We start from the raw sequence: 20,735 nt of genomic DNA, 5'->3' as shown, positions 1-20,735 counted from the left end.
TTACCACGACCTGCCCCACATCGTACTCTTCATCCGCATCACTGCAAGGACTCTCATCACTGCAAATATTGTAATCACTGCAAGGACTCTCATCACTGCAAGTATTGTAATCACTGCAAGGACTCTCATCATCTTCACCATGATGGAGAGAAGATCCTGGAAAGAAGAGGCAAAATTAACATAAAACGGATATTGTGACAGAAAAAGCTCAATGTACAGAATATCACGTGTTGAGACGTATGTGCATTGTGCAAATTAGACATCAATTTCACAAATTAGTCTTCGTCTTCTTCTTCTCCAGCCAGGTGCTCACATACCATGTCCTCTAGTAAGAGGTCAAGGGCTGAGAACATGCAGAATTGGCTCAAGTCTTCAAGGAACTGGTTGGCTAGGCCTGACATGATTGTAGTGGGTAAAGTCAGTAATTTGTAGTTTGCTCAGGGTGCCGGCGTTGACTTGACAACTCTTCATAAAAGACACCAAGAGATGTTTAATGTCTCCAAACTAGGTAATGATACCAGACAGAATGCCCAGCACAAGGTCCATCTGAGGTACCACACATTTGTGACCAAACACACGACCTGTGAAGCACCATTTGATTTCATGAAATGGATGGAATCACCTGGGAGGACAATGATCAGGATATGCTTTGCACAGTTGGAAGTGAGGGGAAGCTGGCATTTCTGGCATTAACCCTTCGTCGAACCAAAAAAGCCAAAAACAGTCTGACACAGGGCCTCACGAGCAAGACGAGCTCTTTATTCGACAGTGCATGGTCAGGATGAGAAGTAAAGCAGACCGGACAGTTCCGAGGTAAATTCGCTGCGTCTGTGCAGCCTTGGACACAGTACAACATATAAATGGGGGATTCTCTTCAGTAAAAGAACAAACGAATCATGGTGGAAAAAACACACACAGATGCATCTGAAACAGTGTTGGACAACAATGAAGAAGGCAAATTCAGGTTTGTAGATGGATATTAAAGGGATTTATATTTTAGAACCAGACAAAGCAGTCTTCTTCCATGTTCATATTTAGCACAAGACTGTGGAGTAGCAAGGATCATTGGCTGAGAAGGAGGATATACCGCTGATGCCCTCTGCTGGTCATGGCAGGAATTTGGAATTTGTCCAGGGTGCCAGAGATAGTTCGCCTACTCTTCACGAAGGACACCATGTGATCTTTAACGCTGAACACCTAATGCCGGCAGACGGGACACCCAGTTTAACCACCATCTCACGTCATCCATCCTCCTGACCATGATATTTATAAACCGCATTAACCCTTCCCAACCCAAACCTATTACTTGCTTCTTTCCTCCAACTCATTTATCATGTCGTTTTACATTTTCATTGAAATTGATTTGCTCTCTCACCATCATCTGGTACCATCTGCGATCCAGAGGTTGCCTCTTACAGATCACCATTCAAAAGTTTATTCTGCATTTTTAACTTCCTCATCTATTCTTGGCTGTTCATTTTAATGCTTGCCTTCCTCCTCTTCCATCAATATTACCAATCAGTATTTTTTGTATTGGTTGAGGTGATGCTCAGCTCAGCTTGGCCAAATATTACACATTTGATGCCTCTGCACGATAGTTACACCTGTGACCGAGTGACGCTGTTGAAACACTCCTGTGGCGTTACTGGAAGATCAAAACAAAAAGTTTGGACCATGTACAGGAAAGATTACTGTGATGAGAGGAAAGTTGTTTGTGTCACTGTCATGAGGAACAAGCAGCCACCACCACCAAATTGAAAAAGTGAAAATATTAACTCTCAAAACTCACCAGTTAGCGGCTCTTCTTCAACAGATACATCTGATAATTTAGACTCAGCATTCCTGCAGAAAATAAAGATTTTGTGAAGCTGTCATTAAATAAATGTCACAAATTCATGTCACAATAAAAATGCAGTGGGGAAGGTGATAATCAGACTGCATTGGTCTATTGTGTTCTCTGCATTCAGACAGCAAACCACACCCTGCACTGCGCTGCGCTATCCTCCCAAGTATTTTCAAACACAGTTGACAATGAAGCCAATAAATGTCACATGGTAAAGAGGGGGAGTGAAGATAACCAAAGAGTGTTTTTTTAAACCACATTTTTTTCTTTCCCCTTTCATGTCCCAAGCTCCCACACTCACCTCCGAGCTGTCTTGCCTGGAATTGAATCCGAGGGAGTTTTAAGTTCTAAAGGGTCATTCTGAATAAATGAATGAATGATCGTTTTAAGGCCATTTTCCCCGCTCGAGCGGGGGTTAGCCTTGCGGGCCCCATGACAATCATGGTTCCCTGTTTGTGGCAATGTTTTTATGGCCGGATGTCCTTCCTGACGCCAACCCTTGGTCACGCTCTTCGATGCGCAGGGATACGGTGTACCTATTCTAAACCGGGGTACACACCGGGATCATTCTTCCCAGCAAGCTGGTACTCAATTTGCCGACCTCGGAAGGATGACAGGCTGAGTCTACCCCCCTGGCGTTAATTCAGCGATCGACCGGGATTCGAACCCAGGATCCTCGGATCCTAAGCCGGCACCCTAACCGCTAAACCAACACCAGGGATCATTCTACAGGCTTATAAAGGGTTTTTGCAGATGTCCACGCTCTCCATCGAAATCGAAGTTAAGTAATTGTTCCCATTTGTATTTTCGTTATAACTGTATTTATTTTATGGTGTGTGTACGTATAGTGTGTCCCGAGGAAGATTCTCGGTGTAAATCTTTCATACCTGTATAGATAATCGTGTTAATTAGTGTCGTGTCTTTTGAGGCCTTGTACAGTGTCCAACCTTGAGGCTTTGTTTTTTCTCTCAGCGTTGTGTCGTTTGTGCTCAAATAACTTTCGTTCTCTGTTTTTCCCAGTCTTTTCACCCCATAGCCTACTTCCTTGTTTAAAATCTCAACTCAAAAAAAACAAAAAAACCCCAAAAAAAACATTTCCTTCTCTGTTCTTATTCGTTGTTCTTATTCGTTTATTCGTTCTTATTCGTTCGTTCGTTCTTCGACCACGTGTTTCTCCCCCATTTCCCCAGATAGTTTTCACTGTTAAACTTTAAAATGTTTAAACTTTCACCCTCAAGTTCTGTATTCTGTCGTATATTATAACACCTTTTTCTTCTTCTTCTTTAAAAGGTTGCTTTCGACTTGCTCACCAAATCTATTCATCCCAAAAAAAAATTCCATCTCTTACAGTGCCTCTTTTCTACATTCCCTAAACTCTCCTGCACTCATCCTCCCTCCAGCGTCCTTAAACGTATTTTGACTCGAAGGTCACAAGAAACTCATTTTGCAATAAATGTTCGTTTCCCATTAATCGTACACTTTCTAAAATCCAATCTCACCCCTCCCCTCCAAATCTTCCCCATCACCCCTCCCCTCGAAATCTTCCCCATCACCCCTCCCCACCAAATCTTCCCTATCACCCATCCCTTTCAAATCTCCCCCCTTTCCCCTTCCCTCCGAAACTCCCCCCCACACCCCTCCCCTCCAAGACTCCCCCTCGCCCCTCCCCTCCTAGACCCCCCCTCACCCCTCCCCTTCAAATCTCCCCCATATCCCATCCCTTTCAAATCCTTCCCCTTGTCCCTCACCTCCACATCCTCCCCATCACCCATCCCTTTCAAATCACCCCCCCTTTCCCCTTCCCTCCTAAACTCCCCCCCTCACCCCTCCCCTCCAAGACTCCCCCTCGCCCCTCCCCTTCTAGACTCCCCCCTCACCCCACCCCTCGTGAACTCCCCCCTAACCCCTCCCCTCATAAACTCCCCCCTCCCCTTCAAATCTCCCCACCCTCATTTCTTCTCCATTTCCCCCCTCTCAACCCCCTCCTCAAAGCATCCTCCCTGCTTTTTCCCCCTTCCAACTCTCACCTCCATCTCCCCCAACCTTCTGCCTCACTCTATCCCCTCCTCAAATAACACCTCATTGTGCCTCACCCAATCACCATCAAACCTTTTGTCCGCCCCATCCTTCCCTTTCTCCGAGCTATTCTGAAATCTCTGACACACCTTCAACAGCTCTCCCTACCTCTTCCACCTCTTCCATATCTTACCCTAACCCTCCTCCCCCCTGTTCTGTATCTGATGCTCCCCCTTCCTCTTCATTAACGGTATGGACCTCAAACATCCGGGGCCTTCGTTGAAACTTAACTGATCTCTCCATACAGGTTGCTTCTGACAAACCAGATGTGATCTGCTTCACAGAAACTTTCCTCCTTCATGATGTCTCTGATTCCTTAGTGTCTCTCCCGGGTTACTGCCTCCTCCGGAATGATAGACCTGAGCCTCGTCCTGGAGGCGGGGTTGCTATCTTTGTCAAAAACTCTCTTCCTCACTCGCCCTGCACTGCACTCTCTCCACCTCACCCCCAGGAATACCTCTGGCTTCGGCTTCCCCTTCGCTCCCACCTCTTGTTCATATGTGTGTTGTACCGTCCACCAAACAGTGATGACTCCATCGACATCTCGCTGTCTGATAATACGGACCAACTTCTATCTACTCATCCCAACCCTCTCTTCCTCATATGTGGTGATTTCAATTGTCACCATGCCAGTTGGCTGGGTGTGGGAACCTCTCTCACCAGCCATGGCTCGTCAGCAAAGGACTTCTGCGACTCACTGGGACTGACACAATCTGTCAATTTCCCGACCCCGATCTCAGTCAACGGAGTATCTTCTCTTCTGGACTTGGTTATGACCAACTTCCCTGAAAATATCTGCTGCTCTTCTTCTGCTCCAATCGGCTCATGTGATCATGTGCTTGTTAAAGTGGACATCTCTCTGACCATTCTCAGGGAGCCTGCTCAGCGTCGACGAGTCTGGCATTTCACTCAGGCCAACTGGCACGGTCTTCAAGCAGCCATCAATCATCTGGACTGGTCTCCCATCTCTACCACCTCTGACATCAACTCATCCTGGGAATTCTTCCAAAGTAAATTGCTCTCTCTCACGCACAGATTTATCCCGTCTCGTCTTCAGTTGTCATACCCTTCCTCCCGTCCATGGTACACGGAATCTTGTGGTGAGGCTGTTGCCCAGAAACAACTTGCCTTCGTCTCCTGGAAAGCAAATCCAACGGAAGGAAATCTCATTTCCTTTCACAAAGCCCGAAACAAGTGTGTGTCCACCCTCAGGAGAGCCAGGAAACAATATCTCTCCGTTCTCAAGACCGAACTCTCTTAACTGTCTCCCTCTTCCAAATCCTGGTGGCGTCTGGTCAAATCTGTTTCTGGTGTTTCTGGTTTCCCCCTCCATCCCCTCCCTTACCTCAAATGGCTACACAGCCGACTCCGCACGGGAAAAAGCTGAATGCCTCAACTCTGTGTTTGCCTCTAAATCTTGTGTCCCAAACCCATCCCTCTCTGTACCCACCGTACCCAGTCGGACCCAGCTGCTCCTGGACTCCGTGTTGTGTCCTTTCCTCCTGACAAGGTGGAAAAGTTTCTGTCAACCCTCGACTCTGATTCTGCAACTGGACCTGACGGCATCAGCCCACGGGTCCTAAAATCCTGTTCTTCCGCTCTTTCACTCCCTCTCTCTGTTCTCTTCACACTCTCTTTTGCTCAAGGTCAACTGCCATCTGCTTGGAAATCAGCAAACATCACCGCTTTACACAAAAAAGGGGCAAAAACAGATCCTAGCAACTACAGACCAATCAGCCTTCTCCCAATTATCAGCAAAGTCATGGAATCCATCATTGCTTCGGATATGAAATCTTTCCTCTTCTCCAATGGCTTGATCTCTGATCATCAATTTGGTTTCAGACCAGGTCACTCTACTCTAGACATGCTGCTTCTGCTGTCTCAACAATGGATGGAGGTCCTCAATGGCAAACAGGAAATTAGAGCTGTCTCCCTCGACATATCACGTGCCTTCGATACGGTCTGGCACCCCGCTCTGCTCACCAAATGCTCCTCCTTTGGTATCCATGGAAATCTCCATGCATGGCTGGCGGACTTCCTCTCTAGTCGTAGTCAACGTGTGGCCCTGAATGGGTTTCTCTCATCTCCTCTTCCTGTTCAGGCTGGAGTTCCCCATGGCAGTGTTCTGGGCCCTGTGCTTTTTCTGGTCTTCATCAATGATCTCTCTGACTCTATTGGAAATCCTCTCTATCTCTTTGCTGAGGACTCCACTCTCTGCCGCTCCATTCCTCATCCCTCAGATCGGCAGTCTGCAGCCTCCTCACTCTCTGCAGACGTGGACAAAATCACAGACTGGGCAAACAAGTGGAACATGTCTTTCAATCCTGACAAATCTCACTCTTACGATGTCTCTCCGAAAAGACCGACTGGACAACCCTCCCATCTACTTTCTGAATAATCCTCTCCAAGAAGTTCTGTCACTCAAGCTTTTGGGTCTCACTCTCTGCCATGATCTTTCCTGGGAAAACCACATTTCCAAGCTGGCCTCCAAAGCCAGTCGCCGACTGGGCATCCTACGTCGTGCGAAGTCCTTCCTTGGCACACCCGAGCTCCTCACCACATACAAGGCTTTCATCCACAGCTCAATGGAGTACTGCTCTCCCCTCTGGGCTGGTGCTCCTACCTCACACCTAGCTCGTCTTCACGCGGTTGAAACCAAAGCGTTCAGAATCATTGGAATCTCCCGCGATGACGCTATCTCTGAGGGCCTTTCACTTACTCACCGCAGGCAGGTTGGTGGTCTTTCCATCTTCTACCGACTCCTCTCCAGCCTTGCTCCCCCAGCTCTCTCTGGGCTCTGTCCCCCAAATATTCCTACAGGTCACACAAGATCTGCCTGCAACCCTCTTATGGTTAAACTGCCAAAATCAAGACTCTCTGCTCACCTTCACTCCTTCATTCCTCTTTTCTCCTGCCTCTGGAACAAACTCCCTCACTCTCTTCAATCCCACTCCTCCCTCCAGGTCTTTAAAACAGCTGTTCACCACCATCTCTTATCTTCCCCAATCCAAAACCTTGATCTTTTCTACCCCCGCTAATTTCACCCCAAATCCACTTTTTTGAAATACCAACTTCTTTCCTGGAAGTCCTTGGTGTCCTTGCGTTTTATACCTATCCTGCCTCCCCCCAAGCCCTCTCCCTCCCACACATCTCCCGATGTCCCTGCTCTCAAATGTTGTGTTTGTGTGCATCCTCCCCTCTCTCCCCATCTTGTCTACCGCTCCCTTTTTTATACACTTTGTTTGCTTGTTTGTTTGATTTGTTTGTTTGATAAATGTCAGCTCTTTCACGAGCCTCGATTCTGTATACAAAAAAAAAGAAAAAAGGATAATTATACAGGATTCCAAAGGGTAATTCTTATGGGTTTTGTTTTTTCTCGCGTGTTGGTTCTCAGGCGTCAAACGCGTCTGGTGTTCATGAACCGCTACAGGTTATAAGCATCGGTGCTGTGGTTACATGAGTGGGTGCACGTGTGGATATTTGGAAAGGCGAGTGTTTCCTAAGAAGAAAACAAGATTGAAAGTCTACCAGCAGCATAGCCGGCCTTGTGGACACTTCAGTTGAAGAGGATAGTATGACCTGACCTGGATAGGGATACCAGTTAGCAAATAATGTAAGTGTTAAAAAAAATTTAAAGTACTGTAAGTCTCTAAGCTGTCTGTTACCATCGAAGTAAAGAGACTGCACTGATACACTGGTTTATTCCATATGTTTTGAGTCATCAGTGAACCATACAGTGCTTCAATCCAGTAACTTTGCAGTCACGACAAAGGGATTGCAGTGTTACAATTATATTTACTGTATCATTTTTATTTATGTTATTATTATTATTATTATTATTATTATTATGAAAACGATACTACTTCATGAAGAAACCTGGACTAATTTGTCTGAAACGGCCTGAAGGCGAGCCCTGAAGGGATGAAGCCTAAGGCCTATACGTATTATTGTTGGAAGACCCATAACACCTATGCTTTCGACATTTGATAGTCGTTTAAACAATCGGTTTGTTTGTGTTTCACAGAGAAAAATTTTTTTTAAGGTAGAGCATAGTGATTGTGATATATGACAGGTTCAACAATATGTTTGTCCTGAATGGCATTTTAAATCAAAATAGCGGTGTGTGGAGTCAGCCGTCGTACACCATAATGACATCACAGACATAATCACATCACATCATCCCTGTCATGTGACCAGATTCTCAGCTCTGATTTGTGTACTTTTGTGAAGGACATACATACATACGGACAGACAAACACTGTTCCAGACGGCTTTGCCCGACGCCGTAAAAACCGGTGCGTTGTGGGGACTCGGGTTTTGATTTTATTAATATTTAAAAGTTCCGTGCTTTGAGGCTTCACAAAGCTAAAGCATTTTGGGCTCTTGCACGATTTATTCTTATGATGTCATCATTTTGTGATATCCTTTTTCACTGCTGCTGACAAAGTTTAAGACTCGACTCAAACAAATCCCGAGAAAAATCGGAAAACATTTGACTTTTTAAAGAGAAAAAAACAAAAACAAAAACCGCACCAGTCCGAAGGAAGCAGTTCAGTTTGGCATTTTTGATATGAAATTGGCAAAGCCGAGAAACGCACAAAATCCGTTAAAATTTCCCATAATAAACCGATAGAACCAGCCTTGAGAACCCTTTAGAATTATCCTTTTGAACCTATTGGAATTATCCTTTAGATACCTTCAGAATTGCACCTTCGAACCAATTAAAATTACCCTTTGGAACCTTTAGAATGAAAAAGAGCTTCTTCTTCTTTATTTAGGCTTACGAACATAGCCATCTATATTGAAGCGGCTTCACCACTTAAAAACAGTGGTGACTTGATTTTGAAGCCCGTTCCTGAACGGACAGACAAACAGACTGGTGAAGAATAGATAAGTAGACTCGAAAGGGCATTCGGTAGAGCCAATACCTATGCAAGGTTCAGCAGTTTATGTTTTGTATCCCAACAATAGGCCGGATCCGATTCCGGACGTGAACCAAAATGGAATTGGCTTGTTTTTGACACCTATGCAAATCATGCACCTGGTTTTGCTATAACTCGTCCACAATATCATGCTAAAAATCGTTTTTGGCATCATCACTCAATGGTGAAAAATCACTTAAACTTAAAAAATTATCGTATTGGTATTGGGATATTCATCAAATTTGAATCAATTCTGCAATATATCTGATTTAGCATGAGCTTATCACTCAATGGTGGGAATCACTTTTTAAAATCTCAGATCCGAATCTTCACCAAAATTTCATCCTTGTCACACACTCAAACCTCCACCAAATTTCTCCGAATCCATGCACAACTCTTTGAGATATCCTGTTCACAGACAAACAAACAAATAGACAGACAGGAGTGAAATTCCATAACCTGTGCCCACCGATGGTGGCAGAGCTACAAACATGGAGAGACAACGGATCTGGTCCGAACACTTAGCTTTGATAAACTTGAAGGATACATGGCACAATTCAAGCCATTAAGACTGTGGTGATCCGTGACCTGGACGGAAGTTCATGTTTATTTTGTTCAAGACTTGCCCTGCTGCCCTATTATCAGTTCACGCTCTCTATCACCATGCTCTTCCATGATACTCCATGTTGCAGAGAAACAATAACAATGGAAGATGTAAAAACAGAACAAAATGAGTGCCGCTTACCTGCAAATATTAATCGGGTCATTTTCCTTGAACCATGTGTGGTTCGCAATCTCCTGCAAAACAATGGATGTGTTGGAATCAAATATGAACACGATCAAGAAACACCTCCACTGGTGAGCAATTGCATTTTGATCCACAATAACAGGAGGTCAGTTACCCCAGCATGTGTGAACATTCTTGTTCATGCAAATAAAACTGCATATGAAAACTGCATCAATCCCTCACCGTCATAGTGAGCCTCTTCATTGGATCCTCCCGAAGCATCGCAGCCAGAAAGGAAACCAATGTTTCCCTTGCAAAGGTTGGTGGACTGTTTTCCACATTGAAGTCAGTTTTGCCATATGACATCTGCAAAGAAGTAAAACAAATGTATTTTGACCCAAATCCCAAACAATCGTCGCAATCGAATACTAACATTTGCATAATAAGCACATTCCAAACAAGCACTCATTGATGCAATAACCAAGGTTTGACTCAAAACTAATAAAATACATTTTCATTCATCAAATAAGTTATGGTGCACAACACAAAAGTTTTTTTCTTCGCTGAAAAAGAAACCCTGTCAACTCAATAATTGGATATTAGGTATTAACAACAACTCGGACTAACAACTAAATAGCAACTTGGACTCGGACTAACAACGTGTGTGACTGCTATCAGCGGTTCCGCTATTCCCGGAATCCACGTATTCGCGGTTCCGTAATTCGCAGAATCCACATATTCACGGTTGATAAAATCCACATATTCACCGTTTCTCTATTCGTGGAAAAACGCAAATACACGGTTTTTTTTTCTTTTCGTGTCTGTGTTCTGTGAAATCGCAGTTTTTTCCCTTCCTATTCGTGACCGTGTTCCACGAATTCGTGGTTTTTCAGGGGCGCATAAAAAGAAAATTCACAAGCAGCGAGCTTGACACATTTATAAAACCCATCTTTTACCAGCCATACATACAGCAGCTAGACAAATGCAAAAAACTTATTATACGAGCCGAGAGCATGACCTGCTTATAATGTGCAGTAAGTACAGTGCTGTACATTCACTGCTGTGTACTTTGTGTTTTCATGGCTTTCGCGGCCGCAAATTTTAGCCGCACTATAAGCGAGCTTCACGAGATATCCCACCAGATGTGTGAACAGTCATCCTCCATGAGTGAAAGAATGCAAACGCTTCAATAAATCGATACAGTTTGCAGCACATCCAACTACTCGTCGATGTTGAAGGGCGGCAGCAGCTGCACAGCGCCACCCAGAGACGAAAACCAACACCTGTCACACCTGTTACTCCCTTCCCGCAACACACCCTTAGCATCAGCATCTCCTTTCACACCACACTCATAATCATGACACCATTATAAACTAGAACGGCACCCAGTCGAGAGCATACCTCCACCAGGTGAACAGTTTACGTTTTGTATCCCAGAGTAGACCAGAAAATCACAATACAGAATCACATTTAATCAAAATCATCTGTCAGCAACTTTTTGAGATATTCTGCTTTATATAGTTTTTTGCCCTGTCTCCCAATGTGGAAGAATCGCTTAAAAAATTATACTTGTCGGATCCAAATCCAGATCTTCACAAAAATCTAATCATTTCGTCCTTGTCACATACGCTACCTCTCTGCCAAATTACGTCCGAATCCGTCCACAACTTTTTGAGATATTTTGCTCACAAACAAACAAACTGACAGACAGACAGGGGTGAAAACATAACCTCCATCCACCTTTGGTGGTGGAGGTAACAATACTCACTTCAATAATATTATCTCCATCAAATTGAAGTCCATCAAATAATTTCGTGAACAGGATGCCAAGTGCCCACACATCGACTGGGGGACCTTCGTAGCCTTGCTCTGTGATCTCTGGTGCCATGTAGTCAGGTGTGGCCCAGTCATCGTAAAATTTTTTACCATGTATGAAAGGTGTGGCCATGTTGAAGTCGATGACCTTGACGCTCCACAAAGAGCTGAAAAGCACGTTTTGTAGCTGGAGAATAAACAGAAATCAATATGTTAAAAAAACATTTCACCTTTAGTGACAAATTATATTGAAGGAAAGATGTAAATGTAAATGTACTGAATGGGTATTTCATTTTGATTTATTAATTTATATTTGTATTTGAAGTTTAAATCATTATATTGAAGGAAAGATGTAAATGTAAATGTACTGAATGGGTATTTGATTTTGATTTATTCCAGAAAATTCCAGAAAGAGAAAAGTTTTAAAAAAACATCCTCTATCAATTTCAGTCAGGAGTTTACATAATATGGAGGCAGCTGAAGCGAGGAAGTGAGACTTTGTTGAGCTGAATGACAGGAATCTAAATCAATATATATGCCAACCACAAAATTCATAACAGTATTGTGGTGAAGGAAGAGTGCTGATTGTGTGTGATATTAATTTGCCAGGGGTTCAGAAACTGACTGGGTTCAGAAACAGGGAAAGTACAGAGGAGGAATTTCATGATCTTCTCCAGGATTGCTTTTTAATGCAGTTTGTCGATAATCCCATGAGGAGCAGAGTGTTAGACCTCTTATGAGGTAATAATCTGAATAAGGTGGAGAAGGTTAAGGTGCAACAGCATTTATGGACAAGAGACCATAACATAGTGTGTGTAAGTGGATTCTCGGACCACCATGAATAGATATCAAAATTACACACAAATTCCAACTTAGCTGTCTTTTTCACAGACTACAACCGAGCTGGAATGGGTATTTAATTTTGATTTCTTATTTTCTATTTATATTTGAAGTTTAAATCATAATATAATGAACACAAAAAGGGTCCATATGTGACGGATCCCGCCCTCTTTCCGTCCATTGTAGGTTTCACCCAACAATATGAATTTTGTTCTTTCCTGCCCCCTCCACTTCCCACTCTCATTCCTTCCTTTGCTGCACCAAAAATAATTTTCATTGCAGTGTCAGGCAGAACATATCACGGTCTGCACTGGTGCAGTTGGTTACCTTTATATCCCTGTGCACAATGTTCTGGGCGTGCAAGTACTCAAAAGCATCAGCCATCTGGGGGAAGGAGGAGATGAAATATTCAAACATGGACACAGATTGTGGTTGTTGAGATTTTACAATTTTGAGATCAATTATTTCTGTCATATTTCAAACCACAACGAAACATCACAATGAGGGTGGAATGAGGAATGGAATGGGTATTTTACCAACTTCTGCTCCAACCTCTGCTCCAAATGGTAACTAACTTCTGCTCACCTGTTTCATGGGAAACCACAATCTTCTTTCTGTAAATTTCCTCAGAAAATGAATTTGGGAAGCGAGTGAACCTGTACACAGCAGACAGAAACATACAAGGGCAAGGTAATGAGATAAAAAAAATGTGTGTACAGAATCGAGGCTCGTGCAGAGCGAACAAATTAAACATGAAACATGCACAGACACATAAAACATACAATGAAGGGAGCGGGAGACAAGAGGGGGAGAGAGGGAAGCACACAAGCACAAAAACAGCAGAGAACAGGGACGGTGGTAGATCTGTGGAAGGGAGAGGACTGGGGGAAGAGGAAGTGGGGGGGGGGGGATGGAGGGGGGGAAACCTGTGTAACGCAAATGAACACCACTAGGAATTACAGGAAATAAGTCAGAGATTCAAAGAGTCAGACTTGGAGTGTTTTATCGGGGGTAGAAAAGATCAAGGTTTTGGATGGGGTAAGATAAGAGATGGTGGTGAACAGCTGTTTTGAAGACCTGGAGGGATAAGTGGGATTGAATAGAGTGTGGGAGTTTGTTCCAGAGGTGAGAGAAAAGAGGAATGAAAGAGTGAACGTGAGCAGAGTGTCTTGATTTTGGTAGTTTCACCAGGAGAGGGTTGCTGGCACATCTTGTGCCTCCTGCAGGGATATTTGGGGAGCAGAGCACAGACAGAGCTGGGGGAGCTAGGCCGGAGAAGAGTCGATAGAAGACAGAAAGACCACCAACCGGTGGTCACGGTGACCGAGTGATAGGCCCTCAGAATCAGCTTCATCACTGGAGAGACCAATGATTCTGAAACCTTTGGATTCAACAGCGTGAAGCCGAGCTAGGTGTGAGGCAGGAGCACAGGCACACAGGAGGAGCACAGGCCAGAGGGGAGAGCAGTATTCCATTGAGCTGCGGATGAAAGCTTTGTGCACGATTAGGAGCTCAGAGGTGCTCAAAACGGACCTCTCACGACGGAGGATGCCCAGTCGGTGACTGGCTTTGGAGACCAGCTTGGAAATGTGGTTTTGCCAGGAAAGATCTTGGCAGATAGTAAGACCCAAAAGCTTGAGTGACAGAACTTATTTGAGAGGATTGTTGAGCAAGTAGTTGGGAAGAGTCTGTAGCGGTATTTTTGGAGAGACAAAGTGAGAGTGTGAGATATGCCAGGATTGAAAGACATGTTCCACTTGTTTGACCAGTTTGTGGTTTTATCCAGGTCTGCAGAGTGAAGAATTTTGCATTTCTGAGGAAAAAAAAGAGAGGGGATCTTTTGTTTTTGAAGATTTGAAGGTTTCATTGATAAAATAAACACAAAATGATGAAGATAAAAATTCGCTTGCAATCTCAAAGGTCATTGAAGAGCAAGGTGATGGAGGGCCACAGCTGGATACAAGTAAGGGAATGAATGAACAGGAAGAGGGTGTGTGAGAAAGAGAGAGAGGGAGAGAGATGAGGGGTGGAGGGGGTTGACACAAGACACTGGAAGTGAAGGATAAAATGATAAGAGGGTTCATGGGCAAAGACAAAATATTGAGGAAAGGATAGAGGGTGACATGAGATGGTGGTGCACCACCTGCAATAAATCTTGGAGGGGTGAATGTGATTGAATAGTTTCCAGAGGGCAGTTACAGAAATGGGAGAAAAGAGGAACCATAAAGTGTGTGTGGAAAGTCTGCACTTTGAGTATAACCAGGAGGGGATCACTGGAGGAACTTGTGTAGTGAAGGAGCGGGAGAGTTTTCAGTATCTTTCAAGACTCTCTGTCTTTTGACAGGCCGCATAAATGAGATGAGCCGCTCCATCTGTCATGTGAGGAACTGGCAATGTGTTTCAGCCTCATCACATGACATGATAATCATGTTGAGAGCTTCTTATTTAACAGAAACCAAATCAGTTTGTGATGCTGCCATCTCTTCACCTAAATGAGAAGTTGCACAATCACAAACAGGTTTCCTGGATCCTGTGGAATATAAAGCTCTCACGAGGTCTCCATTGACCAACACAGACACCTTGTAGGCCATGAGTTTAAGGAATTATTTGGAATGATGGAAACTGCAGCTGTTTGGAAGAAAGCTTTGATATGTGATCCACGTCATGGCTGATGGTGAAGCCTATAAAGTCAAGAAAACGAACCACTTCCTGTGTCTGACCAGGAAAATAGATCAGTTGGTTGTTTTTGACAATTGTGCCTGAGTGACAGGGTGAAACTGAGATTTGTCAGAACTGAATGAGATGGTCCAACAATCAGAACATCATAATTCATGTTTTCTAATGACTAAATCATTTTGCTGCCAAAGTAAAAGTTGACTTGATAGACACAAACAGTGGATTTTCAGTAAAATGACGTCAGCAACCTCACCTGCTTCCACATACTCCATAACGAGGACGATGCAGTCATTGTATGGATCTTTTGTTGGGGTGTCGATCAACTTCACTGAAAGGATACAAGATGGTGGAATACAAGTTAATATGGCATGAGAAACTCATCCAAAGTCAAAAACCTTTAAACAACATGATAAACATGCACATTGCATGTGATGACAAGTAGTCAACAGGTGAGCCTCAACATCCTCCTTTCACCATCACCATTCATGATCTTGTCTGAGAACATTTGGACAGAACCGCACCAATCATAAGTCCATCGATTAAATGAGCACAGGTGATTGCAGGAAGTGTTGAGACCAGAATACAAATGGGCCAAACGAGGTTGGAAGAGCAGGTTGGGGGGGTGGGGGGGGGGGGGAGGGGTATCTGGGTAGTGTGTGTACGGATCACAATTCGTATTGAGCAGATTTAGGTCCAAGCAAACAACTGATGAGAATTATTCCGATAAGACTACACTTGGCAAACACCCAAGATTCAGTTGGCAGAGAACATTTGATTTCCAGTGTGTTGGAGTCTCATTATTAATTACACAAAAGGAAATGAAAGAGAAAATCAAAGAACTGATAAGAGGATCCGGTTTCCGGCTACTCTCCTTCTTTTCGGTTGTTGACCACTTTTGTTCGTATCGTGGGCACATCACCACACGATTTGAGTGCCTCTTTTGTTACTTTTACATCTTGCACTCAGCAGTTCGTTCGCAAGATATTGTTGCGGTTGTGGGAATAAAGGACAACCCCCCTCGTAGGTAGACGCACCACAACATGTAGCCTCGCTGTAGTACAGTTATTTCTTTTTAAATGTAAGCGTAGGCCTTTGCTGTGTGAGTTTGCGTTGAGCAGGCCAGTGAGTAGGCCTCAATTGGGCAAGCATGCCATGTGCTCAGCCTGAACAAGTCTGGCAAGGCCGAAGGGAGGAGCTGCAGGGGGAGTGGCCGGTAAGCGACGAGCCGCCAATCAGAGCTCGAGGGGAGTGGCTCACCATGGCAACGGGAGGCGGAGCATGGAACATTCGGGTAAGACTCTGGGGCGGGGCCATAAAACCCTGCCCCGAGCCCCCCGCGTGAGAACGCACGAAGACGAGAGTTGAGTCAGAGTTTGGCCCGAACAAGCAGAGAAGTCGGAGAGAGAACTGCAGCAGACAAGAACGCGTCAGAATCGCCCAGCTCCTGAATGAGTCGGGGTGCTTGTAACTGCTCGAACTGCTTGTAATAGTCTCGTTGTACACGAACATTCCCTGTGCCCTGCGCTCTGCAGCTGTATTAATCGCGCTGTGTGGAGACGACCCATTCCGGGCCACAGACGCGCGATCTCCTCCTGCCTGCGTTTCCTGCATACGTGCCGTGACCACCAGAGGGCCACGCCGGGCGAGCTGTCCCGGAGCAACCGACGGCAAGGCACGTGAACTTCCTTCCTTCTTTTTCCCCGCGTGAGTGAGTGGGCCCTTTGTCTGGACATAAGTTAAAACTGTTAAGCATCTGCTGTGTCCCCTTTCCTTTATCCTGATTATTGTGCATTATAAATAAACTGTGTTCTTCCTCTTATTTGACCGTTCCCGTCCTTTCCATTAATTGGCTTAGCATCGTACGAATAGAACCGCTCGAATCGGGTTCAATAAAAGTAACGGCACGAGTCACGTGATACGTACACCGCTCGGGCGTATTCGATTAGCGTGGCTTGTGCGAGGTCCGGTTCCCGTTTTCGTGGCAGCGTGGGTCAAAGGTATGTGCGGCGTCGACCCGATACCCTTTTTCATGCTCACTGCGGAAGTAGCGATTCAGCCCCGTGGACACGAAGACCCGAGGGGAAAAAGGGGTTTAACCCCCCCTTTGTAACGTCGACGGGCTTCGGGAGATCCGCAACAGGATTCGCAGTTCGGGAGATTCGCACTTCGTTCGCAGGATATGATAGAGTGCAAGCGATATTTCTATTTAAGAACAAGCAATCCAAAAGCAGGCTGACACGATGGCCTGGAGCTCTCGATGTACGCAGACTCGCCTCGTGGCCGTCTCGCCTGGGTTGGCAACTCAGCCAAGCTATAAATTATGATCCCGGTGTTTCACAGACAGGGTGGTTCAATAATTGTGCGGTCCCACGGAGGGAGGTTAAACTAGCATCCCATCTACCACCCTCTTGAGGTGTGGATAAGTGTCCACCCCCCTGAGCTAATACTTGGCGGAAACAACTTTGACAGCAATTACAGCTGTGAGTCTATTTACAGACTTGGCATTTAATATGGAATTTATTTTTGTGGGGGTGAACTTACTTTTCAAGATGACTTAGAACCAAAAGTTCATTGGAATTATGTTGAAATTATTCTAGATTTTGTTAATGTGACCTTTAAAAGAAACAAAAACCACATTTGACATTTCGCAGCAAATAAATTGATCCTTGAAAGTGATGTGAACTGATATCGAACTCAATTCACGGACAGTACTGTGTTAAACTTCTGTGCGTTTTCCAGAAGTATCTCTTTATTTTGCACATATGCCAAAAAATTTTTTAAACAAAAACAAAAGTTAAATTACGACTGGGATTACGGACAGTAAAATTACAGTTCAGCACTTCGTGTAACCCCCACGAGCATTCAGGAGAGCACGTACACGTTGAGGCATGCTGTTCATGAGATTTGCCAAGGTTTGGACAGGAATCGCTTGCCATGCAGTTACAATAGCCTGCTGCAATTCACTCACAGAGGTCGGCTGCTGGTCCAAGTGGTCGATTTGACGCGTTAATTCTGCCCACAAGTTCTCCATCGGATTCATATCCGGGGACATGGCAGGCCACTCCATATGCTCTACACCACGGTCAGCAAGAAAGTGTTGGATCATGCGAGCACGATGAGGCTGTGCATTGTCATCTTGGAAGACAAAGTTTCCTCGAAAGGCTGCACAAACAAATGGAAGCAATGTTTCTTCCAGAATGGCCCTGTGCTTGAACTGGTTCAGGTTTCCATTCAGAACAACCAAGTCAGTTTTGCCCACTGCATGAAAAGCAGCCCAAACGGTCACCCCACCACCTCCAGCTTGGACTCTTGGCACTATACAATCTTCGTTGTAGGCTTCCTGCACCTGTCTGCGCACTCGGACGCGGCCATATTGACGATAGACCAGAAATCTAGACTTTTCACTGAAGATCACGTGATTCCAGTGTCCTGGCTGCCATTGACGGTGCTCTCTGGCCCACTGCAATCGGCTATGGCGGTGTTGTCTGGTCAGACGTGGCTTTCTCAGGGGACGCCTGGCACGAAAGCCTGCTTGAACCAGTCGTTGGTTGACTAGCCTTCTGGATACAGGCACATTTGTCAGTTGCTGCCACTCAGCCCTAAGCCGATTAGCTGACTTGGTACGGCCATTGCGGACTAACCGGTGCAGCTGGCGATCATCCCTCCTTGTGGTTCTGCGGGGACGTCCTGACCTCGGTATTGGAGTAGGGACACCCCTCTGAGCATTTCGTTTCAGGATCTTTGACACCTGACCTTGAGTGATGCCATACTGCCGAGGAATAGCACGCTGTTTCATGCCGGAATTTCGTAAAGCCACCACTAAATTACAAACAGCATTGTCGAGTTGACGGACCATATCCAGGGGAAGCAGCAATAACTTTTGTAGACGTGCAGCAGTTGTTTTCCACTAATACAGAACGCAACAACCCTTATATACCGGATTGTGAAGCCAATCGTCAAATGTACCTGAAAAAAAAAATTCCATATTAAATGCCAAGTCTGTATATAACAAGTACAAAAAGTTTTAATTAAAACAAAAGCTGCGTCAATGTTACACAATGCCTAGATGCAGCTCTGCCTATAACGTCGATGTTATAGGCACAGGACATTCCTGTTGATTCGATTACTTGATGTTATTTTTGTGCAAAGTGAAAATATATCTCGGCAATTTCCTGTGTGTGGCGACGAATTTTTAATACATCTCGGCATTTTCCCGTCTGTTATTTCAGGCGGTGTATGACTGACCATGCCGCGATTGAAAAAAAATATATCTCGGCAATTTCCTGTGTGTGGCGACACGTGAACGAAGCGATGCTCCTCTCTCCACATTATTGTGACGACGTATAAATTAAATATTTCATCGTGACAATTGTCGTCAAATGGACGAATTTTTAAAATATCTCGGCATTTTCCCGTCTGTTATTTCGGGCGGTGTATGACTGACCATGCCGCGATTTAAACAAAATATATATATCTCGGCATTTTCCCGTCTCTTATTTCGGGCGGTGTATGACTGACCATGCCGCGATTTAAAAAATATATATCTCAATGGACTTGAAGTTACAGGCCTTTGAGAATTCATTTCGTTCTATAAAGGGCAACTTTCATCGGATTTTCTTCCCGTTTTTTTTCAACCGAGTCTAAAACTATGTTAGCGACTGTGAAAAATGAAATGATATATCGAATTTGATTTGAAAGAAAACTGTGTGAGAGAGCAAGACACCACGGGCCTACAAAACAGGCCTCAAAGCTATGCGAGTTAATAAAATGGTGGATATTTGTTTATATGAAGCCTCTCCCACAATGGGTGGAGCTATGGTTCCCAGAATGGGTGGAGCTTTGAGGTTTTGTCTTCTCTGCAAGAACAACAAGAACAAGAAGAAGAAGAAGAAGAACAAGAACAAGAACAACAGCAGAGGGCACTCTATGAGCAGCGTCTGCGACGCAGCAAAAAATAAATATTTTGCACATGGAGTTCATAGAAGTGTTCAGAGAATTTGCTGATTGGAGTGATCATCTTCTGTGGAATTCCATAAGATCTCAGCATCTTCCACAGGCGTCCTCTATGAACACGATCGAATTCGTTCTTGAAGTCAATGAAGTTGACAGAAAGCGGTGTATTCCATTCTAAACATTTATATAATTACATTATAAATAAAATTACACTCAAACATCATTACGTTTGAGTAAAATCCACACTTACTAATGTTTGGGTGATTTAGCGCCTTCATTATCGAAGCTTCACGCGAGAGCTGCAAAAAAAATATCAAAAATTACAAAAAGAAGGAGAAAAGAGAAAGAGAAAAATTATACAAATTCCTTCTCCAAGCTGGATAAAGGTAAAGTCACACCATCACAATAACAACAAGATTGAAACTCGCACACAGAGACGCACAGCCTCAGGGGCCAAGAGACAAAGATGTATCACAGACAAAAGTTCTGCCAGGAGAGTTCAGGGGTTAAACTGTGTTCTTACTTCAGCAATTAAAACACCACTATCTCCACATAAATATAAACTTACATGCATTGAATATTTCAAAGATCTTGCCTTCTTCAAAGCAACCTGAAAGAGGGGACAAGAGATCGTATTATAACATCTCAGGTACAATGCAGGAAAATGAGTAGAACAAATGATGTTGGTGTGTCGTGATGTACAATTATTATTTCTGTTTATACTGAAGAGCTAAATGAGAGAAAGGAACAATTTCACACAGACGGGGAATAAAAAGGTGAATAGGTAAACGATTACATCAACACACCACAAGTGAATCTAGTCGAGTGGTACAAATTGGAAGGACAAAACATTGAGGTGCAAAAGAAAAAGCATCGTTCATCT

General features: G+C 44.3%; 1 protein-coding gene across 1 annotated transcript in view; it reads right to left on the bottom strand.

Annotated features, from left to right (window-relative positions):
* LOC144892374 (ribosomal protein S6 kinase alpha-1-like) overlaps positions 1 to 15,179 on the bottom strand; it is a 52,911-nt gene extending 37,732 nt beyond the window's left edge. The window contains exons 1-8 of the mRNA XM_078778733.1: positions 15,153 to 15,179; positions 12,809 to 12,879; positions 12,551 to 12,607; positions 11,337 to 11,570; positions 9,812 to 9,934; positions 9,587 to 9,639; positions 1,790 to 1,842; positions 5 to 156 (exon numbers count right to left, since the gene is read on the bottom strand). Of these exons, the coding sequence (XP_078634859.1) occupies positions 5 to 156; positions 1,790 to 1,842; positions 9,587 to 9,639; positions 9,812 to 9,934; positions 11,337 to 11,570; positions 12,551 to 12,607; positions 12,809 to 12,879; positions 15,153 to 15,171 (762 nt within the window). The 5' untranslated portion in view covers positions 15,172 to 15,179. The remainder of the gene's footprint in view (positions 1 to 4; positions 157 to 1,789; positions 1,843 to 9,586; positions 9,640 to 9,811; positions 9,935 to 11,336; positions 11,571 to 12,550; positions 12,608 to 12,808; positions 12,880 to 15,152) is intronic.
* Positions 15,180 to 20,735: the final 5,556 nt, after the last annotated feature.

This window comes from Myxine glutinosa, chromosome 5 (genome assembly GCF_964187855.1).
Source record: "Myxine glutinosa chromosome 5, kmMyxGlut1.1, whole genome shotgun sequence".
Classification (NCBI taxonomy): domain Eukaryota; kingdom Metazoa; phylum Chordata; class Myxini; order Myxiniformes; family Myxinidae; genus Myxine; species Myxine glutinosa.
This window is presented reverse-complemented; position numbering and strand designations above follow the sequence as displayed.